The sequence below is a fragment of the Acanthaster planci genome, linkage group LG19 (genome assembly GCF_054643075.1).
Source record: "Acanthaster planci isolate LZ-2023a linkage group LG19, COTS_SCS, whole genome shotgun sequence".
In the NCBI taxonomy this organism is placed as follows: domain Eukaryota; kingdom Metazoa; phylum Echinodermata; class Asteroidea; order Valvatida; family Acanthasteridae; genus Acanthaster; species Acanthaster planci.
The window spans coordinates 4,216,464-4,243,382 of NC_141795.1; the positions used below are offsets into that span (position 1 = coordinate 4,216,464).

Here is a 26,919-nt window from a genome sequence, read left to right on the forward strand (position 1 = left end):
GCGTTCGTGGGTGAGGTACCACTGCATTAAAACCCTGTAATTATAAACTCCCGCAACTGTTCAAGAACTGGGGACGTTTAAGAGATTTCAGTGAATGGTGTCTTGTGCGAATTTGTCTCTCTCTCAGAGGGTGTACGGTTGTCGTTCTTTCCTTTTCATGCAGAGGCAATGCTCTGATCACTTTTATTGCAAAATCCGCGGGAGTAGTTTTGAAATACCTGGACGTACAATGCATTCATGCCGTGCATTTTCCGGAATGGTTTAAAAACACACAGGAGTCACCAAAGACACTTGAGCGTTCTCAAATATCGGCAAGCTCGAATTCGTCAAAGACGGACGGCCAAAATATCGGAGACAATCCACCGTCCGGGTCTTACGAGACAATTATTCTCCTCGAGGTAGACTTTGAACTTTTTCGAACAAGTCAGAAATACGAGAGGACGACAAACATGGACTGAAATTTGATCGCGGATCCTATCCACCGTCTTGGCAAAAAATGGATTTATTCAGGTTAGAAAAGTTACTCTGACAAGGAGAGACGTTGCATCGTGGATAATAACCGTTCTAACTTGAAGTGTATTGTACTAGGTCTGTCGCCTTAGGGTATTTAATGAAAGATAAGAAAGTGTTGCATGGATATAAGGGTTTACCTAGTATTTTGAAGACGCTAAGCAAACAAAGCTGTGAAAAAAAATGTATCTTAAAATTTAGAAATGGACTCAGGTGAGCCCTGCCTCACACACAATAGTTGAAACTCGTTACGAAGGCCATGCTGAACTTACACTTTAAGCCATGATAGCATGCGTAGTCAGAATCCTTTGATTCGTTGACTTCGCCGCGATCCTGTCAAAAGGTAAGGAGTGATTTATCTCAACTTTGCCGAGGAAAACCATGATCAACTTCAACAACTGTACCTGTTCTGGGTTCAGTGTCACTAGAAGCAAGCACATTATGAAACGCGACGATTGTGGGGCTTGTTACTGTGCTATAACCTTGTTTTCGCCAATACAGAGGTAAAAAAAAACACAGCCATATGTTAAACCACTCTCAGAGAATCAGATGAGCCCGAGGTAGAATAGAGACACTGTAATGTGACAAAAGGGCCGTGATTGCTTGTGATTTGATTCAGTGGTTTGACTCTGATTTCCACTCAGCGGATCTTAGACGCAACCAACGTGTGCTTTAACTATCTAATGGGGCATAGTGGAGTCCTGGTATAATTTCAGCCGACATTTTGCGAGAGGGCCACTCACTGCTAAACACAGCGACTTATCAGTGGAGGCCCTTTGTAGACGGTTTGGCTGTGTTTTCAGAGAGAGAAAAGCTACTTTGAATGCTGTCTGGCTCGAACTACAGCACTTAAGGTATCCGAAGAATGGTATTAATCATTAGTGAATTTGGACACCAAAAACCGGTTTTGAAAGCCTGTTTTTTTCCCAGTGGGACACCAAAGCTCTCAATTGCTCATATAGACGATATTATAATATTGTTTTGTTTTATATATTTATGTGGTTCTTAGAACCACTTTGAGTCAGTCGTTGAAATTCTCTTTTCGTCACGTGTTGTTTGCTACTTATTGGTGTGGTAATGCAAATGATGTAGCTGTAGGTGTTCCAAGCAAGACCGAACACTTTACACATTGGAGCAGTGCGCAAAGATGGCCATGGACAAATACTTCGGTTTGAATGTCTGAAGACGTTTCTATAGAAGTGTTCATTATCTTTAGCATAAATGCTTGCTGTTTGAATCCGCTGCTTCTTACAGAAGAAAAAAAATTGAGGATGATTTAACAAGTTCACGGTATTTGTTGTTTGGGTTTTTTTCATCACAACACATTCTCAGTGTAGGCCGAATTTCAGATTTAAGGCAGGGTATCTCAAATCGGGGAAGAGACTGCCCGCCAGTCGGTATGATGTGAAAAGTCCCTGGTACCTTTGCTTTCAATAGTTTTGGGGAAATTTGTCGTTGTCTGTTTTTCACACGTCTTTGATAACGCTCACAGGAAGATCTTATTTCAATACACCCACGATGGAAGATCAGCCTCTGCTTACGTCAACGACTTGGCCGGAAACGCCGGTAGCCGGCTCCTTCATGTACACTGTGAATACTGTGGGACATTGTGGTGACACCAGCGAACCTTTTGCCGAAGCCAATCATCCGCAGCAATCAATCTTTCAAGGACATTTAACAAATTATCTCGTAGTTCCTCTCGAATGACGGCAATACTATCGCGGTGGAAGCCCCAGAGCGCATCTGCGAGACAAGAAAAATTGGCTGTTTTTTTGTGCACCTTCCGTCACCGCCGTCAATTCTCTCTGTGAGATCTACATAATATGTGGCAGTTCTTTGAGTAAGCAGGATACCAACCATCATTGATCGTCGTGACAGTAAATATAAGAATACATCCTTACAAGGAAGCAGCTGCAATCTGAAATGATTGTGCACTGGCTGCTTGAGTCTTTTTTCAAGGAGCTAATCTGTAAGCTCGGTAACCTCACTCGTTGGGTAGCTATATATAGTAACACTACACCTGTATCCTGGTCTCGCCGATGTTTGACGCTTCGAAGCGACTTATTAAGGATGCAGCAAAAAAAGGCGAGAGCACTGAAGATTTATATACACAGATCCATCAGATGATCAACCATACAGGGAAACTGCGCAGCGTTTGGTGGGTTCTTTAAGTATAATTTCCGTGACGAAGTATGCATGCGAGAAAATGATCGTACGGAGCAATAGCCGTCGGTCCCCTCAAATCACACTCAGGGATGGGGAATACCGTTCTTCATGTAGCCAAAAGGTGCATGGTTTGTCCATCCATTGTCCAGGTTTTGTATTCGCTGTCAAACTCTAAAAATGCGTGGTCAAGTGCGTCAAATTTTTTTTGCTTAGCGTCAGTGATAACTGATGTTTGCCCTTGAGCCGTGTCTGCACTGGACCTTTTTTTTGTCAGTACAACACACAGATTGGCCAGATTGTTGACACTTGTGGACAAATTACTCACCCGGGGGAAAATTTCTTTCGGAAAAGGGGGACCAGGATTAGTTACACCGACATTGCCAACTTTCTGGTGTTAAACTAGTACAATGCTGTGCTTTAGTAACAGCATTCAGTGTAGGCCTAGACCTGGGCTTATAGGGTCAGGTAGTAATTTGTGCTTACCTGAAAGTTGTCGACAGTCAACACAATGAGGTGATTATTCAGCAGATACTAACAAATGTGACTGACGTAGGCCCGGTCTTAAGCTTCTAACCGAGCAACAAAGAACAAAGCATAAAGCATCTTTTCACAAGTAAAGCTAAAGGTTTGACTGGAAATACGACTACTAGGCTCAGTCTCCCTACTTCATTTGACAATGCACAATACGAACCATAACCAATATGCGCCCCCGCGCTTAATGCGAAACGGTAATATTGGGTGGATCTGTTGTATATCTTATTGTATGCTTCTTCCACTTCATTTCCAAAGCGCAGGTATGTGTTCCAATGTTATCTTCCCAGGAAAGTAAAGCAGGATATATTTCAAAAGGGGTCGATATTGACTGTGATACCGCGACTAGACTTGTATCGAACCGACGAGGGCCAGCAGTTACCATGAGCAAGCCGGGGATGTGCGTCATTAGCATTACATAATGGCCACCATGCGGCTTGACAAAGAATGAGGTTAAAAGTTACCCTGGGGACGAGAGTGCAGTGCTCGCCCCTCACGTGACTTGAGCTATCAAAATACTTAACTAAAAACGCGTGCCCATTTAATGTAATGATAGTAAATTCAAAAGAAGAACGGGTGTCTTCGTTGGAGATGTCTACATTAATTAAGTAGTTTATCTAATTTTTTTTATGAAACTAATTTTTTGTATTTTTCGTATGCGCTTTAAAGACCTCACGTCCACAAACAAATAATGTTTAATTTACGCATTGCCCACTAAAAATTCGAATTTTTTTTTCTACTGGAGCTGAAAAAAACATCTATTCAATCGTTTAAATACAAATCGTTCTCTCGTTTTGGGGGTCAGATGGAAATTGAAACTATCGATTGTGTGAATTCAACATCGTCCTGAATTCCACAATGCCTGAATCGTGCTCCTTTTGTTATTTCCGGCTGAGTTTTCTTCTCAGTTGAATTCATGCGCCAGTTGGGTTCGCTAGGTCTAGACAAATCGCTGCTTTTGCCGACGACGGAGATCTGATCAAACTCGTTAGGGCAGTGAACGTGCTATCGTAATTGCGCATCGAGGTGTTTGGACAGTTTTCCAGACAAACACCTCGGGCACAGTCTGCTTGCAGTGCGTGGCCAAAGCATCGCCTCGTTAGGAGTTGCGCTTTTAGTCAGACCACTCCTTTCGTGGTCAGCCACCATAATCGGTATTTGCCCCAACTCCGATTGCGAGTTAATTGAGGTAGCGACAACTGATATTTGCTCGGCATCGTATTGCGTTACATCTCGGGGCGATCGAACTGTCAGAATTTATGGTTTTTGTTCTCACTGTAGGATGAACGTAAACTGTGATGGATGTGTTTGTGCCCAAATTCAGAACTTTTCTTCTAAAGATTAGAGGTCGGAAACTAATGTGCGTGCTCCTTGCTTTCGGTCTGGTTCTCCTATGTATATTCCTTCATACGCAAGAGCACCATTTCTTTATTATAAGCGAGTTATGATTTGATAAGTTTACAACCATTTGTATTCAGTTGGTGTCCATTCTGCCTTGAGAAGTTTTCCTCTTATAAACACAATGCTTTCGATGTCGTTTTTCGTGGTTTTGTTAATTTGACTTTCTCACAGGGAACGTCATGCCTTTTGAACGTTAATTAGATCGGCATATCTCCGAATTTCCGCAAATTAGAAATATTCAACTCATAATGACACCACAGCGATATGCCTGTACATTACCGACACAACGTTGACTTGTCATTCTTTATTAGAATTCTTTGTTTGCTGCGCAACCACGCTATCTAAACTTTTCCCCCCATGAAATTAAATCCAGTAAACTAAGCGGCAACGGAATATGACACATTAAGACAAATTGAAACGGGGAAAAAGTGTAGTTGATTTTTACTATTCCTACCAGCCAGCAAGGGCAGGTCTTAGGCCTATTCGTCACAGTGACTTCCTTTTTATTTTCTAACGGATCAATAGCAATAAATATTTTCACTGTGATCATTTCATTGAGACACGTATTTTCGTCTCTGGTAACTGTTAAAATTGTCATACAGATTCGCCCGGCACCTAGTCTCACTTTGCGTCTTTATTAAACAAGACAAAAATAGTTCAGGTCACCAGTGTGTATTGCAAACTGTGATATAGTTTTTCGCATTAAAGGCAATTTGACACTTTAAACGTCGATTAGCCGACCTAATTTGTTGCAAACTACTTTCCGATAAACCGAACACCTCTATTTTGTGGTATTATTGGTGGGGTAATTACCCTAATGGCTCATTATGGCAAAGTACAGCTGCTGTCAAGTTTCAAATTTGAGGCTTGGTTTAGTAGGCCCGTCAGTAGATGATAAATTGCACCTTTCCAAACCCACATTACTTTGTGTTAAAACTGCACTCCAAAAATGAGATATCTGACATTTATGTTGGTTTTTCTCGTTCCATTCTTTCAAATTTCTTTTCCTTAGAGGTGTACATTTTGAAATCGACGCTGTTGTAATTGCCATATCTTTTGGGTTTAACAGAAAGGGTTTGGATAGAAGAAAAATGATCAATTGACTCAAAATCTTTTTATGATTTGCACCCTCAATTGTCCCCTTGACGACGATTACAAAGAAAAAAGTCTATCTTTTGAGTCACAGATTGAGGTGTTCTTTTCAGTTGTGGTAATTCCACGGCTCTATTCAATTAGAATATTGCTCAATTCGCAGCTTGCATTGCAGAGTACAGTTGGTTTGTACTCATTAAAACCAGAACTCAATTCACCTCAGCGATTAAATATTCGACGCTGGTTGTTCTTCACCATTTCCAATGGTACAGCAGCTGTTTGTGAGCTTCGGCCGGATTATGAATCTGCCGTACGACAGAAATAGAAGATATAGTTTGGATGATGTTGATGGCAGGAAGTCCTTTGATGGGTTGGTTTAAGTTGGATAAATCATCCAATATCGCTCGTGGTGAGCTACATGAAAGAAGTCTGTTGAAATATAAAAAGTGCTGCGTACAGCACACGGGCAGATTCCTTGTTGACCATCATTTGCAGTGTTTTGGATAGGCCTTTGATGTCACACAACTCGACTGCTATCTAGACGCACTCGTTATGCGAGATTAATTGTAGGCTCTGATGAAACGATGAGAAAGTTGGCAGGCAACTCAGTCGGATAGAACAATTAGTTTTGTAACGATTTCCGACGGACTGGAAGCAGTCTATATGTGTTCTGATGTTGGTTTGCGTACAATATCCGGTGGGTATTTTCGAGGAACTAGACGCCCCAATGACTGCTAGATATCGACCTGCTTCTCTGGCCGTTTTGCCGTTTTATTGACCTTAAATCACCTTAATAATTGGTTATTGCAGTATTTCCCTTTTCCGGATGAGTTTGTTATATGTTCTAGAGAAAATATCCGTTCTTTATACGTAATTTTTGTCACAAATTTTGAGGTTTTTGGCAGTTTTCCACAGGCAGTGTTCTAGTTTGTGTACTGGTTGTTTATAATCCTACGTCAAATGTCAAACTACTCTAATGCTGTCCAGTGTGAAATTTCAACCAGTTTCCGGCCCAAAAATTGCAGAAACCGTTTTTTATTAAAACACGTCAGCGAGTACCTTTTTTACTGCGGTACACGTACATTTTATTGAATGTGTTCATTGTTTTAATGTTAGTATTGATATTACTTTATTTCAAAGATTTTTCAGCAAGGTCACTCTTTTTCGTACCAATTTGTTTTGCAGATCGAACTTAACTTCTGAGTCTAGATGGGATAACAGTCCTCGTTCATAAGTGACCGAGGACCTGACCTGATTAATTATGAGAATAGGCAACGACTTTACTGCTACTGTGTTTCTATTCGTTGCTGTGCGCCGTGACGATTCGGCTTTCAAATCAGTTTGATTGGCCAAGTTTTCCGAGTACGCACGGAGGCAAAGTTGCTTTTGTTCGTCCGTGTCACATTTATATCAAAGCTTGCCAAGTGTCAGACTTTTCATCAAGGAGAAAGCCGGTGCACTGGCCGCGCGCTGACTGGGTTTGATTAGACCGATGCTTTATGTCGGACATCAGTGAGAGGTCCCCAAGTTTGAGGACCGTTTAAGGACAAAGACTCGAAACAAATTGAAAACATCAGCTGAAATGAATGAATCCAACCAATCATACGAGAATGGAAGTGAGGAATACTACCACCGGTGCATGGATCTGTACAGTGGTCCTATGTACAGTGAACCAACTTGGCTGCAAGTTCTCTTCGGCGTCATTTTCGGCCTGATCACGGTCCTGGGCATCGGGGGCAATGCCATCGTGTGCTACATTGTCCTGGGCCACCGCCGGATGCGCACTGTCACCAATTACTTTGTGGTGAACCTAGCCGTGAGCGACCAGCTCATGGCCGTCATGTGCGTCAATTTCACCTTCTACACCACCCTCTACATGACCTGGCCCTTTGGCCTGGTCATGTGCAAAGCCGTGTCCTTCTTCCAAAGCGTGTCGGTGTCCGTCAGCATCTTCACCCTGGTCGCCATCAGCATGGAGCGGTACATGGCCATCATCCATCCGCTTCGACCCAGGCTCGGTAACACGGGAACTCTCCTGGTCATAGCGCTCATTTGGATCAGTTCCTGTGCACTGGGCTTACCCACGGTCATCTACTCTCTAATCTACGTGGAGGATGGTGTAACCTACTGTTCGGAGGAGGATTGGAAGGACCGGGGCAATTACAGCTTTGCCACAATGGTCTTAACCTACTTCCTCCCTCTGGGGGTATTAGCCATGGCGTACACTCGAATTGGAATACGTATCTGGGCTCGAAAGACTCCCGGAGAGGTGGAAGCAAACAGAGACAGGAGAATGACTGAATCCAAGATAAGGGTAAGTGAATCTCACATTTGCTCCTTTAACATTTGGCTATTTATATAATATGGCGCCGTCTCTCCAGAATGGTCAGACGGATTTGAGTACCTTGACTGTCCATATAGACCGGTAAAGTAGGCCAGGTGAAACATATACTCAGGGCCTGGGCAACCATTCATGACAGGATACACTGGATTACCCCCCCCCTACATGTGTTTAAGCACCCATCCCATACCAATCGACGTCGGGGAAACCATAAAATCTTCTTCGCTATACAGAATTTGCCTTTGGCCATATTTCTTTTGTACTAGAAGGTACACTGTCCTTCCGCACATAAATCTCAACTTGTTGGCAATAAAAAGAAATGTCGTGATAGTATAAGGGAATTGGCATCGCTTCTAACTGAATAGAAGGTTAACATGGTCCACAATGAAACAAGATTTAGAGCTCATTTTGTGATATTAAAAAGCACTTGTAACTAGGCAAATTTAACGTCCATCGAGCATTGTGGCGAAATATGTTACGGTTTTCCGCTGATGAAAAACCAGGAAAAAATATACGGGTTATTAATCAAAGAATACTTTCCGTGGGACAGTTATGGTCATTTGTAACACAGCCTCGGCTGCTTTCATCCGAGGCTGCCTGGGAAATGTTCAGGAGGAAATGTGTCTCTCCCTCTAGCATAGCAACAGATGGAACATTTATCAAAAATGCTTTTACCAATGTTGTTCCGAAATCATTCGGAAATCATTTGCCTGTAATAGCACTTACCGGCTTCCTTTTTACATTCGAGAGGGCTCATTCACAGTTCCGTATGATCAGGCGAGCTATATATATAACCTGCCTCTATTCAAATTATTAAAGACTTATTTGTCTGATGTTGTTGTTTCATCAACTATATAAAAGGCTAATTCCGTGAAATGAAAAATTAAGTGTTAACTTTCTCAAGTAACATCTTTCTGATGCTGGATGTCCTTTCTGTTCCTATCAAAAATGTTTGCTGTATTTCAAAGATTTTACAGACAGATGTTTCTATTCAGGTTAGTTTGAATTTAAATGCATTCGAAAAGCAAAAGCCAACAACGCATACCTACTTCCATCTGAAATTTTAGTCAAGTACGTCACAACATTGCTCAAATCCCCCTGTGACTAAAAATGGTCAACAACGAGTCTTGAAGTGTGATTACAGCGAATGTCTCTGCCATAACCTGATCTGTCCTCACACTGTGCTTGCTGGTAGGCCTAAGGTCGAGAGTTCCTTCTACGCATCAAAGGTATTCGAGGTAAACAGGAAGAAAAAACTCCGGACGAAGAACACGCTATCCGTTCTTATTAAAACACTGCACGTGAAATTGTTATTCGGTTGGGTGCGTAGACGCCTACCATAGTAATCAATATGTAGTATGCACTCTTCCAGAGGCGGAGATTTGTTACGAAACAAATCTCCCATTTTGTTTAATATTCAGCTCGCTGAGGTCTGAGCTTAGTTGCTTCCGCGGAGTGATAGACCATCTCGTGTACACGGGGCGCCAACCTCAGATCGCTCAAGTGTGTTTGTCTCGTATCTCTAGTGGTCCGGGTTGCACTGTTTGCATCTTTCAATTCGAGTGTTGACGTGTCACTTAGCCACAACACACACCCGTGTTTGTGTTGACGTGGAGATGGGGGACATTGCCTGCGCAGAATTTAAAATTCTTTTTGTTTTCTTTTCAGATTAGATCAACTTTTTAGACATTCGAAGATTATAAAGAATGTCACTCTATGAAAACGAAATAAAACCAAATAACAGCTTGAAATCGGTTACGTAAAAATAAATTATTGCCGTGGATAGTTGCTTTCACGTATGGAAGATTTTACTACTAAATGGGAAGCAACCAATGCAAGTCAGTTAAAAACACTTACGAACAGGAGAAGTGAAAGTGCTGTCTTAGTCAACGAATCTGAATTATCTCGAATTATGCAAAGACGTTTATAACGTCTGTTAAGCAGTAGGGCCTATGCATTTTTAATCTTTTGAAAGCTACAAAAATCCACCTGTAGTGCTTTGATGAATTTATGCTTGGCCGAAAGTAGTCACTTATCAAAACTTGTTCAAAAGGATGTTAAAAGAGCTGGGGCATAAATTATCTTACTGACTGACTCTTTGCTAATTGAGTCATGGACATTCTGAATAGATCATTATATACCTAATTGCAATTAAACTTGTCATTGTTCATTGTGAGGCTGAGATGTGAACGCTTGGAGTCCGCCACCAACCGTGAGAAGACAAGCAAGCTTAAGATCCAACATCTTCAAACAACTGCAAAAACATCAATAGCAACAACAAACAACGACAAAATATGACTTATCTACTAAACCGACAATGCACTAACTATAAAAACATAAAAATATATTAATAAGTTACAAGTAATGTGTACATAGTGTACTAGGAAGACCCTTCAGAGAAAGATAAATTTCTCACAAGTTCAAATAATATAAAACTATATGAAAATGTGTTTCAGCTCCCGAGAAACCAAAGTAAAATCAATTTTTCAACTCGTCAACAAGATTTCTCTCTACCGATCCAGGATGGAAACGGTTACCTAGTTTTCCAGCCTGTGGCGCGCTGGGCCTCTGCGGCGAGAGGGAGTGAGTGATCGCCGTCGGATGTTTTTAGAAACGCATCAATTTGGGTGTCGGTGCAAATTGGTTGGGAGAGATAGCAAATAGCGCTCGAGTAGCTGTAGTTACGGATTGTCGTGTCGCATCACCCCACCAAGGGACCGCGTGCAAGGTCCCAGCCACTCGGTGAAATCAAAATGTGTGCCCTTTGGCGGCAACTTCCAATGCTTTATTGAAGTGACACCAGATTATAAATTGATACTTGAAAACTGGTTACTTATTCTGCGGACTGTGATCCCGAGCACACGGTGGGCTCTTATCCCTGCCATAAGGTACCTGGCCTAAGTGAGTGATCTTATGCCCAAGTTTAAGGGTTGCCCAACCTACGAAAAGTCTCTGCTGCTGTTCTAGCTATCCAGGCAGTGGAGGGCGCTGTACAAGCGTGCATATGAAAGAAATGGTAATACCACGATGCACCTGGTGCCCCTTGCATTAGTAAAGAGTAGCACAAGTGTCCGTTATGGCTTCACCTTTGACACCTTTGTGAGGAGTATTGGATTACGTTGTGCGTGGACTGCATAGTTTTGCAGCACGTTTTTCCCCGCGTGCCTATCAAATCCAAAAGTTCTGATAGCATTTCTTGATTTTATTCCTGTCTCACAGTTAGTCAAGATGTTTGCTGTGATAGTGTTCCTCTTTGCAGTCTGCTACCTTCCTATTCACACCTTCAACATCGTGCAAGACATCCACAAGAGCGTCGTGCTGTGCTACCCGTACATCCGGGTCATTTACGTAGTCGTCATAGCCGTAGCCATGAGCAACTGCGTCTATAATCCCTTCATCTACTGCTGGATGAACAGCAAGTTCCGGGACGGCTTCAGGAAAGTCCTGCGGTGCTTGCCAGTCCTGAGGCGCTCCCGGAACCAAGCTAGCCATTCCAGTTCCTTTCGGGGCTTGAAAAGAACCAGCACTCTCAATACCCACATGCAATCCTGACTATAGGCCGAAATTATTGTCTTGCACCGGGACAATAATTTCAGATCTCGCCTCGAATGATATTATTCTGTATTTTTTTCTCGGTGTGTGTGGACACTGTCTTGCCGTAGTTTGCAACTACAGCATTCATGGCGTATAATTTCCTCTTCAACGCATATTCTGATTCACTATCTGATTCTATCTAGTGGTTAAATGAAAAACATCCATTCAGATTTTATTTTTCTGAAATTAACTTCCAACTTTTAGATGAGCGTCTCTGGTCCATTTTTTTTCTGTTTAAATGACAGAATCCTTTATTTTGAAAGGAGGCACTGCCGACTCGCTCTAGCATAACTGTAAAATTTAAAAGCACAAATTAAGAGTATTTTTCTGATAATCTCTGATTATTCACACATGTATACAGTTTAGTCAAATAACCAGCAGGCACCATGCTGAAACCCACTTGCTGTGTTGTCTTACTTAAGTATACTCACCTTGGTCGATATGTACGGCTGTACCTGTGCTCCAGTCTGAAATTTTGAGAGAGTTACGTAATGCAGCCTTGGCCATTTATCCATGTTGGCCATATGTTCCTCACAAGAGAAAAAGGTCCAGATGCCAGGGGTCAAGGGTGCCTTCGCGAAACACGACGAGGGTGTCGACCATTTTGATCATATTAGGCTACGAATAATGAGCACAGGTGAGAGCGTCATGACGCCCGTCAAGCCACACAATAGGGCGTTATCCAGTTGAGTTCGTTCGGCAGATGCCATGTGTTGGTCGAACTCAGTGAGTGGATAGAAACTGTCCGCTTGCTCATAGGAATCTCTTGGACGTTTCTGGGCTTTACGAACTTCTACTCGTAATCCAACTCAAATGCTCCAAAACATCCTTCCATAGTGCGGCAAACGATCAGGTATTGCTCTTAAAATTGTAAAAAAACAAACAAACAGTATTAAAAAATCAAGGGATTGTATAAAATGCCTGTAACAATTCACTGTTCGCAACTTTATTGCGTTCTCAAGATTATTTATGTGTAGCTCCTCCCACAAGTTTTTTTTTATAATTTGGATCAGGTTGAATCAATCTCTGACTGTGCCTGTTTCTCCTACATCAGTCAGATGGGGTGTACTTTGACTTAAGCTGCTATGTTTGAAACGTGCTACGAAATATATGGATATGGTTCTTGTACTGTAATCAGAGAAGGGAATCAAATGAATCTCTTTGTAGTTGTTCGAGTCGTATTGAGCATTGGGGCTTAGCCAAGAAGCCATCAGTAACTTACCGCAAGCGCGCGTTGCTTGAACTAAAAGCATCGCACGGTGGATTTCAGGTTCTTTTGGAAAAAAAACAGGAAACAGTCTGCTCAAGACGAGCACGCTGTTTGAACTGTAGAGACCTTCTCTTACAACCAGCTCTATTCTATTTATAGCCACTACCCTTCCACCAAAGTACAATCCTAGTTCATAATTGAGTAATGATTGACATGCTGGCAGTCAGCCGATTCAAGTACAAGATAAGTGTTGCTGCATACTCAAGGGGATACTCTGCCTGTAGCGAGCTTGCCTCGGCACTCTCATCTGCATTAATGGATGTTGTATTTTTTGTTCCATATGCACTTTAACCCTTATTCTTTCATTGTCTCTAAATTTAATTATTAAAACAAAACGGCCTCCACTTAGGCGGAACTCATCCCACAAGCACGCCTGGGGCACAGTTCTTCACATTACGTATGCATACCACCGACAGTGAAGGTATGTTCAGGGTATACTGGTATGCCAATAACTGTATACCAACTGTGTGATATTGAACGTGCCTGAAAACTGTGACACTTCATTTCCTATTGTTGCTCCCATTAAGCTTACACATTTTGTATTAAGAGCTATAGTTTATTTACTTGCCTGTTTGACACGACAACTTGCCGTGTAGCAACGAGAAACTGTCAAGAAGAGTAAAGTACCTGTAGCGTACCTGCTTGAACTAAAACGTCTTTCAATTTAGCGGATTACGCCTATGTGGGACGATCAAAGGGTGACCTGTCGAATTGTGGTTGCCAAACGCAGTGTAACGCACGCATAACTAGCATATTGGCCTCGGAAGAAGAAACCAATCCCTTGAACATAGGTGGGCTCCCTTTCCTGTACAGTTGCCAAATTAACAGTGTAAATCTTGCCCGTGGTAAAAATATTGCTTAACAAGTTAAGCTTTTCAAAGATGGTCATAGTTACCAAAGGCACGGTACCGTCGTCATGATAGAAGGTGGTAGTTTAACAACGCCAGAACTTCAAACGCTATTTTGGACGCCTTCGCTGCAAAAACTGTGGTGTTATAAATCAACACTGTTGGTGTTATCAGATCACCACACCATAGGATGTTACTTTAACAGTGCTGGTGTTACTTTGCACATCTATAAGTGTTACAATGCCTGGGAGGGTGTTAAAAGTAACACCAAATAACACCAACAACAGTCCTCTGATAACACCAGGGGTGTTGAATTTAACACCCCTCATCAAACGTACGCAACAGCAAGTCGGAAGTATTTCACATGAACCAACCCAGAGAAACTTACTAGTGATACGTGTAGGCTCGTTTTCAACACAGCCCTACAGGTCATATAGGTGCATGTGTGGTATAGCTGCTGCGTAACAAGTTAAGCTTTTCAAAGATGGTCATAGTTACAAAGAATGCTGGCTGATCCATATTTGCCTGGGAGATTTCCATACAACAAAGTTAAAAGAAGCACCCCTAAAAGAAGGGGGGATGCAAAGTTGTTACTACGGACAAACGGTTTTATAATAGTACATCGTATCCACTGAAAGATTATTCTCGTTAAAGTATGTTGTAGAGGTAAATTCCATATCATGTTAGCTAAAACGTTAGGTTTCTGTAATAAAAACAGATCCAGATGATAGCTCTATTGTCCTTACAATCTGGTTGGGAAAGAAGCTGGAATTAGATTTGTAAGTGAACACTCAGTTCACCTTCGGATCATTTTCCTTCCGTGTAAAATCTAACATTTATTAAGTGGTACGTGTATGACCTCTCTAATGACTTGTTCTTGCCTTGAGGTAGATTTAGTGCTATCGAAATGTTAGTGCTTTTAACATGTTGAGATACATCTAATATTTCCATTATCTTTCAATCAGAAAAACAATATAAAAGCCCGAGGGCAGAGTACACGTTCTGGTGGTCGCAGGATGGAATGCGAGTCCCGTAATGTTCATCGAATATAGACGAGTTCAACAGGCAGAGGTAGAAATCATGTGCCTGGTACTACGCAAATAAGCAAGTAATGTACATTATACATGCGCACATGAAACAACTTTGTTCAGCCAATGTGGGGATGTGTGGCACCCGCGCGTCGAGGTTAGGAATGCGCGTGACTGTGGTGTGATCGCAGTGTGATTGGTTTCGGTACTGATGAAGTCACACCTTGTAAAGAAGTGCACTTCCTACATATGAGTACCATAAGAAACTGTGACTACATCAGTGCCTGTATGTCTATTGCGTGTCCTCAAATTAGACTATAGAGTTTCGAAGTACCAACTGGTGATGTTTATTTAATGTGTTCTCTCCCAAACGGTCCTCTTCTTACAACTGGATGTAATTATGTAAATATTGTACTATATTATCACTGTAGCAATGTTTGACGCAATTGATAAATACATGTGGCAGTTTGGATGCAGAGTTTCTGTGTTTGGCTGATTATTGAAACAAAAGTGTGTATTTTTAAAGACTTGAATGGAGGACAGAGTAGTGCTGACCATGCACAGCCCTGGTCGGTTACAAATACGTTGCATAATGTAGTTAACAAAATGTTGGTCGTGCACTGCCCGTTGTTGATCGACTTTTCACTCGTCGAATTGACCGGAGCTCTCATTAGCAACGTTTGACGCTGCGGCAGATGACTTCAGTGGGGAGGCAGTCAAACTAATCTACCGATAATGTAGGCCTACCTCGAACCCAGGCACAGAAGCCAGCTTGCCTTGCGTTCCGTTGAACTGTTAGCCAAGTGACGTAACCTGGAATAATAAACAAAACCTGGGACACTTTTTCCCTTCAATATTGACTTCGTCTCCATTATCGGTTTCTTCTTGTGCGTACGTCATTGTTCCAAAGTCTATACCCAATAACCGATTGGACGTTCTCGAGCAGAAAACAAGGGTTTGCATGGCGCCCTCTTAGGTAATCGGGTATTTACCATGCATAGCACCACGTCTGATATTTCCAGAGGGCGCTACATATCATTCATTTCACAGAACTGTTCAAGAAGTGTGCGATATAAATAGAAGATAGCGATTCTGGTACTACGGGGGTGAAATGCACGAGAGGATACCGTTAGACTTTTCATAATGAATTCTGCGGGAGCTGCATGGCCCCGCTGCACGTGCTGTTACGTTTTTGTGATGAGCAGGTCAAAATTCTGTTTTCAAGTCAGGTTGGGGTGAAGTCCAAAAGCACATACTGATCATTCATTCTGAAGTTGAATGTTGAACAGTCAAGCATCTGAATGTTGCGAGATCGGTGATCTGACAGGCTCTGTGGAAGATGATATAAATCAGACTTGAAGGTCCCGGTGGGTAATGAATTGATAGCGGAAGTTGGGAGGGCTGTCTCGGTGTGTAGCTAGCAGACTGCATTCATGATAGTGTTACCGGTCTGGAAGTAAGCGAAGCTGGACAACATGCAGGCCGGTGTTGAAGTCATGGGGTGGAGTCAGCTGTACTCTAGGTTTTGAGAGAAAACAGAGGCAACATTGGCGAATGAACTGAAATAAGAGTCCTAAAGAGTATGCAGGCTGGGCTTACTTCGGCTTAGTTTGACTGGCGTTTGACAATTTCCCCGTTTATTTCGTGTGTAGCCATTGACCAAAATTCGGTTCCTTAGTTATCCATCTCAGTGTTCGGTACTGCGTCACTTTGATCCGACTCTGTTCAATTTGGTTTGCTCCTAGGACCAGCTCCATTGTACTGTTCATCTCAGTTGTTTGAAAGAGGTCATGGCGAACAGAAAAATTCTCCTCTGCCAGTCTGGTACTTACGCTCTGTACGAGAGGTTCTGCCCTTGGACAATTATAAAGACCTACATTAAGTTTGATACCGTGGATCGCTTAGTAAGGAGGGATGCTGTCGCAAGGATTCGATCCAAAAAACAACAAACGAACAAAACAAAACAATTAACTAAACAACAACAACAACAACAAGCACTGGATACCTTTCCCACTCAAACCTTCGGTGCCGACACGTAGATACCAGTTTGTACTCATTCAGAGGAAAATCGGTGTTTGTGTGTGTGTAATTGGCACTATCAAACGAACCGATGCCTACACGCACCGTGGATTAAACATGTTTTAACAAGAGTACTATCAAACATCCACCGCTTCCATACTGTTATAAGCCCTAAACGTTCATGAGCATCGCGCAAATTTCGGGAAGGGGGGAAATCAGGGGTCATCAGTGGCCATTTGCACCATGCATTGTGGAAGAACTGATTCAGCTAATGGAACTTACTGGTACCAAGGCACTCAGAGGGAAAGTCGGACTGATTTATTACTGCGGAAGCGGCCGGGGTCAGTGGTCGGAAAAACAGGAGGCTATTAGCGTGTGTGGGAGTCGGGGGGGATCAGCGCTGGTCCCAAAGTGATCGCTTCCGTGATTTCTTACTTAACAAAGTTCCGGGACTTGGTTCCCTATGCACCAGCGGCATTTCCTTTCTGATATTCAGTGACAGAAATAAAAAAAAATATGTAATTTCCAAAGGGTCAGGATAACGCCGCGACAGATCCAATATAAGCATCGATGCTGCCCAGTGTTAACAACTTGTAGCTATCTATTATACGATGTAAAATTATTAAATCGTTTTTTTTTCACACTTAAACCCAGTTTATCCTACCTTGGCAGATGCGAGGTAATTATTATTTCACCCCAAGCCTTAATTAATACGCATAAACCACAAACATTGTACATTATTTGAGGCCTTCGTTGCTGCTCTTTTTCACACCTTTTTCGCCTCTTTTGAACCAAAACTTATTATTGTGTCCACATATACACCCATGCACCAGCCCTCGCATAGAATAGGATTGCTTTTATGATGTCCTCTCATAACGAGATAGTCACTTACCCCGGCAACTTTGCTCAATTGCTTGTTTCGCTTTAACGTTTTATGAAATGTCTATTGCAACATAACGTCTGGAAACTTCAAGGCAGGCATCTCACGGCGCAAGTCGTTACGTGCTTACCGAACATCTCTTGGGTGTATCGCGTATGACGTTTGTACAAGCCGTCGTTTCATTACAGAAAAATTGTTGATGCAACGTTCTAAAAGTTTGTGAAGAATTTTTAACAAGTAGGCTTACGTGTCGGTCTTCTTTAATGCGTGGCTTGACACGTGCGTTCTGCTTCTCGGCGCACTTATAGAACGTGCCTCTTAGCAGCGTCACCCTAAAGGGAAGTGGGATATCTGAAACTTGTTAAGTCATGAACCTAAGCTCCTGCAAATAAGATAAATAAAGCTGGCGGTAGGTTTGTGCAAATAAAGCACCGATCGAGGCAGCACCACAGCCAACAAGATCTAATAATACTGGGTTTTTTCAACCCAAGGATACCAAGGCCTCTTTACCTATTTTAGTGCCTACCGGTTTGGAGAAAATCTAACTTCGCTAAATGGGTCATATCAAAATGTGACCTCTTGAACCTCGCACTGCCGTTAGCACCGGCGCACCGGGACGATTCAGTCCGGCACAGCAACAGCATGGTCCCTCATGTTGTAAAAAAAAAAGCAAATACAATTCTGACAGTGCAACTCGGCAGAAAAGAAAAATACTTCAAATATAAATCCATATGCCTTGGGAATTAGTGTTTATGCTCTCCCTATTGAGCTTCCTCCTTCACCAAATCGTTTAAGGGGGTCCCGGAATGCCGCTGGGGACTCAAGCGGTTGTGAAACCGAACCATATACTCTCAAAATTGAACATGTAGTGATTGGCGGAGTGCAGTTTTAACGTGGGGCTCTTGTATTGTAGCAGGTCGTCATCTGTACGATTTGCGAAAGTCTCTTCACCATTTCGATAACAGCAAGCCGGCTATCCTCTCTCTAGAGTGATTAACTGAGGCAGCGGAAATCGTGCAGATCAAAGGCTGTCAAAGCGTGATGGTCAGAGCAAGTCTATATAGGCCTACCTCTTGCTACCCTCCCCCTCACAAAACGGGGGCCTCTCTTGCCCTGTCAAGCCGGGAGGAAGGACTTTTAATCTGAATAAACCCGAGAGGGAAGACTTGTGTTAGTGCTTACTAAGACAAGCAGCACTTGCACGGATTATCATTCCAGTAATTCGAGGCAGAAACCCGAGTCTTGCAACGTGATGGCATGCCGCGGCAGCCAGATTCTTGCGAGGAGACCATGGGATCTGTGCGTCGTCGTCCTTCTTCCCCTGACGGCGCTGCTTCTCCACGCGGTGCCCGGGGCGGCGTCTGGCTCGGTCCCAGGCCGGTATCGCTCGGGGAATCCCGATGAGGCACGTCCTGTCGAGAAAGGAGCTCCAGCAACCAACGTGAGTATTAAGCTAGGCCTACGGTTGCGCCGCTTGCGTTTTGTCAGTTTCCAGTTATCGATTGTATGACGATCATTTCTCTCAAAATCGACATTCATACACACTCCGTATATCGTTCAAGACAGTGTTAGCCAAGTTTGAATATCGTGTTTGCGTTCTACCGACGAAGTTATGCTAAACGTTGTTTCTTTATGGTAAGCATCCACCATCTGCCATGCAGTGCTGGACTCGTACCTACGACTTCCCGCTTAGAGCAAAGGTATAACCACTCAACCACCGATCGAGCTTGTCGCAGAAGGTTGGATGGACAGTGGTGGTCAAGTCACTATTTGGATAGGTGAGGGGTAATGGACAGATCAAAAGAATCTCTGGCATTCAAGGTTTTATCAATTCAAAGTATCAATGTTTGAAAAGGCTAACCTGTAGATGCTTCAGCTCAAATACTTTCTGCTTTTGACTTAGCAAAACAGCGGAATATCGTGGCAATCTGTTGTAAAATACTTGCGCTTTAAATTCATTGGCGACGGCCATGCATCAGGCGCGTGTCTGTATTTCAAACCAGATTAAAATCGAAGTTGGGCAGAACATTTTCTTTATTCCTCTATGGGAAACGGTTAATATCACAGGAAGGTAGTCTTATCCCTGAATGGGCTCTTTATCCATGGCTGGCTTCAGTCAGTGTCACATGACACATCGAACATATGAAAACGTGCCCTTTCTATGCTGCAGCCAAATCCCCTTTGAGCCAATTGCTTTCAAACAGAAAAACAAACCGAGTCAAGATATGACATCCTGGTTGGAGTTACCAATACAAGTACTAGGAAGATTTTGGTGTTTTCTACATGCGCGACTGAATGGCAGTGTGAACGCAATTCATCGCCTGAAATTAAATCTGATTAATTACAAAGGAACATCGTCTTCCTGAAGACGAGTCACCCATCATGGGAGACGTCACAGTCTTCAAGACGAGTATCTAGATCGGTTGCATGCGTGTTTTATTGCTTGTTAGTTTCTACTTGATCTCGTGGGCTTGCTGCTTGATGGATTGTCAGATTTTTTGCTTTTTTTTGGTGGTTGGTGAGTTCATTGACTGCCCGACAACGGTGGCTCAGAACGGCCCCAACATTGTCTAAAGTGTATCTCACCACACTGTAAACGTTTTTCAAAACTGTAGAGCCAAATTTACGGACGCATCGGTTTGTGTGCATTCAAACGAAATTCAGTGGTATGTTTTCCGCATGCGCCATACGCACGTCCCGCCCACAATGGCTTTGATGAGGCACACAGCCATTGCTCTATCATCTACAAGGTCTCGATGAGAGAAAGCTAGCTCTTGCAGGAATATAGTTGATCGAGTTTACAAGCCATAGTTTTTATTGGCTTTAATTCTTAGTAGTAACAAATCAAGATGCCCATTAGACAAAGCAAAGACAACGTGTAAATAATCCGGCCCGAAACCTTATTAATTAAATGCATCTGTAAGTAAAACGGAAAGGAGATAAATAAGATGCCCGTTACTGGTGCTGCAGTATTTCTGCGCCTTTTCTACAGAACTTGACAAATCCTAAATCGTTAAAGCACCCTGACATTTCACCTTACCCCTAGGGCCTATACAAATGCCACGAGTCCAACATTTTTACTTAAAACTGTGACCCTGAAGAGCAAAAAACATTGATTCATCGATCATTTAGTGGATCACTTCCCTTGATTGATCGCTTTTTGTGCAACCACAGATGGAGGAATGTCAGCTTTTTGATATATCGCCTTTATCTTCCAGAGAAACGGGCCACGAATCGCAAGAACAGTTGATAGGGAAATAAATTTCAAGCGCCCATGCACCAGTTAGGTTCTGACCATATCGTTATTCTGCGAGCCGTAAAACTGGGAATATATTTAACGGCGACAAATGGAGTTTGGATTAATCTGTTCAGCCCGTTTCCTGAAATCTACCTTGTTGAAGATACGTAATCACCGGGTTCCAGGAATGAGTACCAATACCTTACTGAACAAGATCGGGACTGTTGTTTTAAACAGAGCCGTTACAAAGCACGCCATGCATCGATCAGGACTTCACTTCCTATAGTCCGTCGTCCTGACCACACCTTTTGAGAAAAAATTCTGTACCCTTTATGGCCCAAGTAACGGTGACAAGCAGAGTCGTGTGGCCGACACCTGCCGCCTACACCCGTGCGAAAATGATATTCCGGATCTGTGCACATTCAGATGAAAAATTAATGGGTCTTCAACGCCCATGGGCTGAAGGGCCATTGCGCACGCAGCCCACTTCGTCCCAAACACAGGTCCCAATACACTCAGCTGGTATTTTGTGAGTCAGCTAGCTCAACAGCGCCATCTGCTATTTCTTCGCAGAGTCAATGCACGTTAAATGACGCAAATTGATGTGGTATAGATTTGGAACTGTGTGCGAATAATTACAACTAATGCGCGGGAAATGTTCTCCAGTAGACCAAATCAAGCTCAGTCACAAAAGTGCACAATCATAGCCTGGGTATGCGGTTAACTTTAACCTAATTCTCAGTTAAACTACCAGAACGAAGTGAACGAACCGTCGAAAGGGATATTGCTATAAGGTAGTACATCAACCCCGTATTTGACGTCTCATATTTCATAAGGCTAGGCAATGTTAAATTGGGTGTTTCAATGCTTCTGTGTATGCTGGGAGTGACGTGTGATAGATGGTTGTCCACAGACCGGAGTACCTCGTATACCTAAGGGTTATCGGCCCCTATCTGGCTGCACCACGCTCGAGTAGCACCAACTATCATGTAGGAAGGCGGAAAAAGAGGGAAACTAATTCAGATGCGTGTCAGTCAGGGGTTCCCCTCGGAAGGGGTTCGTTATGGCAAGGAAACGAGGAAGGGAAATAAAATCACGGCAAACCAAAGGGGCCATCGTGCAGCTTGGAGTGAATTATTTACGGGTGTGAAGTCGGCACAGATTGGAAAATCCGCACTTGGGGAGCACGCGCAGCTTGCTCAGGCATTTGCTGTTAAGTCGTCCAGTTTGCCACCTATCGAATTGAAAAGGAGGCACAAAACAGACTCCAACAATAAATTCTTGCTGTAATGGCGGGCATGATCGAGAACAACTTTGGTGGACAGGGTGGGAAGAGGGACGAACAGGAAAGCCAAAAATATCACGCGTGTTGTTATCATTATAAAACAAAAATTTACACGTCAGTTGGATCTCGTGTGAGTGTGTAGTGTAGTGTGTAGGAGGAACGCAGTCATGTTTATGGTTGGGAAGCTGTGGAGCCTAGCTGAGGCGCTGCATGGCGTTTGTATTTTTCTGGACATCGTCGCAAAATGTCCCCGAATCATCGAGGTCGTTGTGAATAAGGGATCAAATAAAAAAATAAGCACTTAGAAAGTATTGAATATGGTAACTGGAAGGTCTACTGCAAACGTTTCGTTGTGTATTCATTATGTATCTTTATTACTGATTTGTGTCGCCCCTTGACCCGAGCTAGAGGCCACTTCCTATCGACTAATCCTTCCGCTTTGGATTATTAGTCTCTCCCTCGAGGCGTTCTGGAACGCCCTCACGAGACTATACGCTGGGATATGATGGCAAGTGAAATCTTTTTCGGTCTCTTCAGGATGTTCGCGAGGAGATGATGGATCCGGCGCAGAGTGAAGCTAATGTTGTGGGCCACGGGCCGGGGACCTCATTCCCGTGGCAAGTGGAACAACTCGCCAGGGACAGGGAGATAGGACGAGTCTCTGGTATGGTCGACGATAACTGAAGACATTTACTCAACGGGCGCATGCATAAAATAGGTTAATTGCGAGGCTATGACCAACAGTCCAAGTATTTCCTTCCCACCAAAGCCAACCATGTATTTCCGTTAACTCAAAGAGAGGTTAGATTTCATGTGTAATTCTTTATTTGCTAATTGATTATGTTCATTTCCCAATGGACGACACTAACTGTGTGTCGTACGTTATTTATGCCATTTAATCCGTCAAAAGGGCATAAATCCACAAACTAAAGCTTCCCTTCTGAAATTGCGGCCACAATGTAGGTTAGTTGGTTTGGGTTTTGATTTTGGGTTTTGGTTTTGTTTTATCTTCCTTTTTTGTTTGGTTTAAATCAGACTTACTGTGCCCCTTTGTCAAGGCCACACATGGGTGTTCCGTCTTTCTGGGATGCCTTCTCATTTTGGTAAATTTCAATTGTTTCCGTCACTGAAAATTCATCAGGGTTTTGGTTCTTCCCATCAATCAGCAGCTATTACCTGAGTACTTTGCCGGCCAAGGGAAGCCTTCCTTTGCCAATACTGTCTCGAACGTGGCACCATAACTGACCCTGTCCCCACGGGGGTGGGTTGTGTCACATACTCAGCTTTCATGCACGGGCAAAGGGCACAGGGAATGGGGGGCAGGAAGTGTGTAGCTAACGCTGTTCGCATTGAGGCCGGTGGGCCCGGCATTGCTAGAGGTACTGGTTTCCCCCATCTGCACCCACAAGAAGGGCGGATGCCTGCAAAACTAAGACCGGGTCTTGGCTATGACTTGGTAGTTCCGGTAATTGCAGTTAGGTTTTATGGGTGGTGATGGAAGTTTTATTGAAGCTCATGGATTCAAGAACTTATTTGTTATCTTCTCTCAAGATGTTGCACCAGGATCTGCCTCAGTGGAACTTCACAGGGATTAAGAATCGGCACTAATTTAAACGTGCAAAAATCATTTCTTGCCTTGTTGGCAGATGGATGCCGTACCATTCAGTAGAGATACCACTTTGTGATATGCAACTTTGTTCAAATTAGGCCTACCTCTCTTTTTTAATAAAAAGTTAATTGACGCAAAAAAGGTGGCTTTTGTCGCTTTTCTGTAGGAATTTGTCACATTGTCCTTCTGTAGAGATTCACGATTAATGTAATTTTTCCCTTGTGTAGAGGCAGCTCCGTGGCACGGCATGCAGGCAGCTAGGAGTCTCACACCTCCTTTCATGGACAGGAAAATACGCAGGTCCTCCAAGCTCCACTCTCTGGACAACACGGCCGTAGTGCACCGTCCACCGCCTCGTTCGTGGGCCGGCACTGGCTGTTCCCAGCCCCCACCCAACCCTACCGTAGTCGTTGGTATCGTCGGTGGGGCGGTCGCCTTCTTCCTGGTGGTCGTGCTGACCATTGTGTACTGTTCCTACCGCAATCACCCACCTGCCGACACCAGGAAGAGGCTGGCGGAGATGTACGCCTACATGAGAGGGCTAGAAGAAGTGTGGGTGGGCGTGGCCAGCTCTGCGACCAACTTCAAAACTGAATGTGTGAAGCACCATGATTATGGAAAGATTGGTAAAGGACACGTGATTGCATAAACAGACTTTTAACAATGAACTTTAAAAGTGTCATGCCATCACAGATGGTACAACGGAGACCCGTAAATAAGGCCGAGGCACGTGGCGTTCTAGGGAAGGGACACAGCATGGCTATACCGTTTCCTCGTTCCAGTCCATAAATGAAGACAGCACACGTTTAATATCACGCGTGGCAAACTCCTGTGTCCAGTGTTGTTTAAGACTGAAGAGAGCTTAATTCAGAGAGAGTAGCGCTACCTTCAGACTTTAGAACCAAAATAGCCGTTCTTGATCCGTGCGGTACAGCATGCAGCTTTGTGTGCTAAATTGTCGCATGATCCACCATGCCGGTTCTAACAACTGAGACACCCATGTAGCATTAGGCCTACAAGGAGCTCTGGGACAGAATGATCTTCCATGTCATCTTTCGATATATTGTCCCGTGAAATTATGTTTTCAACAATATAATAATGATAAATTCTTTAATAGTTTTATTTGTAAGTTGGTTGGAGAGGTATGTAGTTGCTTCATGCAAGGGTAGTCTTTTTTCAAGTATGTGTGGTTCTGAAAAGAACCGGAGGACCATATACTCAAAGAGATGTCCTTGCGTAGTGCTACCACAAACCTCTCTAACCGACTTGAAATCTTCACCATGAAAAGCTTCCAAGCTCAGTTTTATTTTTGGCTGTGTATTGTGCCTTGTTCTTAAGCTGTGGGTCTCACTTGTAAAAATCGGAACCAAGACATGTGTAAAAAAGAAATAAAAATATACGAAAAAAAATTTTATCCGGCCTTTTTCTCGTATGATGTTATTAATGGGGATTATGTGATCGCAATATCAAACTAGATACAGAATCGGAAGCAATTTGACAAACGGTAAAGCGCACATCCGAACCCAACCAATATACTTTGATATAACATCCACACCGTGGCGTAACAGAGGGGCTCGTGAGGCTAGTGACTGTTGCAGTTTTCAAGGGTCTAAGGCTGCATCCGAGTTTCTTGTCTAGAGCTAAGTCTAGGTATTCACTCCACTGGAAATGCGTGGAGATGCGTAAACAATAGACCTAGCCGTAGCTCTGGAAGCCCGTTTCGGACACGGCCTTAGTTTCAACCAACAACCCCACACCGACTGTAAACAAGCAAGTAATATGTGACTAACAGCCGCTTTATCAAGTGGAAACCCAGATGAAGGCAGAGGAGATCACGGGAAACGGCAGTCAGTGAAAATGCAACATAGCCCCCAGGGAGAGGAAGTGTCTATCCCTACCAGGTTGCTATGGGCCTCCACCCAGTTGCCCGCTAAATTAACCCCTTGGATCTTGACTTTCAGAAACTTAATTCTTGAGGCTACGCCCATTTACGTGGCTTGTTAACTAATTTCTGAAATCAGCTCAAACTCCTGACAGCTTCTGATCTGTTATCATTTAATTCGTCTTAGGTGGGGTTTAGAAAGAATTAACAGGTTAGCACTGCACAACGTATTGCACGCTTCGGTGCTGTGGCCTTGACTGTCTCGGCGTGGGTAACTTAAAAATCGTTAGTCAGCGTTTGATGCGCCAGCAAACCATAGGATTTGATTTGTAGATTGTTCGTAATGGAATGCCCCCCCCCGTCTGTCAGCAGTGTGATAAGACACGATTAAACAAAAGGGATGATGTAACTTAACTACATGACTTGAGGTCGTTAGCTGTTCAGAGCGTTTTTTCCCCAGCCATTGGCAACGGCTTGCCACAGGAACGGAACCATTATCAGTCAGAACCATCTTCAGTTGGGCTCTCAAGTGCAAAGGTTGAAGGCATCTTGATGGTGTGTTAGCTTTGTATGAGAGTCGTATAACTATGTTTATGTAAAAGGAAAGGGACCTTTGCAGGGGCGGATCCAGAGGAGGTGGGTGGGGACGTATGAACCCCCTCCCACTCTGATAAAACACGACATGACAATAATTCTTTTAGTACCAATGAAATAAAAGGTGACATCCGATAGTGGTTATTACTTGCACATTAGTAATAATGTATTTCATTATCCATGTGTCCGCCTGTCAATAACAATATGACATAGAAAAAAAAATTCCATCAGGCCTCCCCCTGGAGAAATCTCTGGTAGTTAGTAAAAATCGCGAACTCCTTGGGGATGCAGTCCACTAATTCAAGTAAGAATCTCTGGCTAGCTCATTAGCATTAAAAGTGCCCCGCCGTATCTTTTGAAAAAGGAAATTGTTTGGCCCCCAAAATGGCTAGATTTTGTAAACCGTTGCCAGGATAAACTCCCTGGGTCTTTGTGAGCTTTCATACGAGGGCAGAATGGCTAAAAACTACGGTTGAAAAATGGTCCTAAGTGCACCAGAAAGTTGAGGGTTGCCACTTGAAATATGGCTGCAACCAGACTTCTCAAAACTCATCCGTTTTGGCGGTGGTTTTGTGGGAATAATGACAAATGTTATAATGTTGGTTAACCCACAAAAATTAAAAAGAAATTG

The 26,919-nt window shown here is 43.2% G+C and overlaps 3 protein-coding genes across 4 annotated transcripts in view; all 3 read left to right on the plus strand.

The window, feature by feature from the left end:
* LOC110973717 (tachykinin-like peptides receptor 99D) overlaps positions 1 to 15,259 on the plus strand; it is a 33,666-nt gene extending 18,407 nt beyond the window's left edge. For both annotated transcript variants that reach the window (XM_022224744.2, XM_022224764.2), the window contains exons 2-3: positions 6,886 to 8,014; positions 11,261 to 15,259. In XM_022224744.2, the coding sequence (XP_022080436.1) occupies positions 7,283 to 8,014; positions 11,261 to 11,593 (1,065 nt within the window). In that variant the 5' untranslated portion in view covers positions 6,886 to 7,282 and the 3' untranslated portion in view covers positions 11,594 to 15,259. The remainder of the gene's footprint in view (positions 1 to 6,885; positions 8,015 to 11,260) is intronic.
* The window catches only part of LOC110975939 (lysosomal alpha-mannosidase-like), a 73,138-nt gene that overhangs the window by 18,377 nt on the left and 27,842 nt on the right, over positions 1 to 26,919 (plus strand). The window lies entirely within an intron of this gene.
* On the plus strand, positions 18,378 to 26,108 carry LOC110973791 (uncharacterized). Its single transcript, XM_022224895.2, has 3 exons — positions 18,378 to 19,121; positions 22,741 to 22,867; positions 24,040 to 26,108. Exons 1-3 carry the CDS (start codon positions 18,933 to 18,935, stop codon positions 24,459 to 24,461), a joined length of 738 nt encoding a protein of 245 aa, XP_022080587.2. The 5' UTR covers positions 18,378 to 18,932; the 3' UTR covers positions 24,462 to 26,108.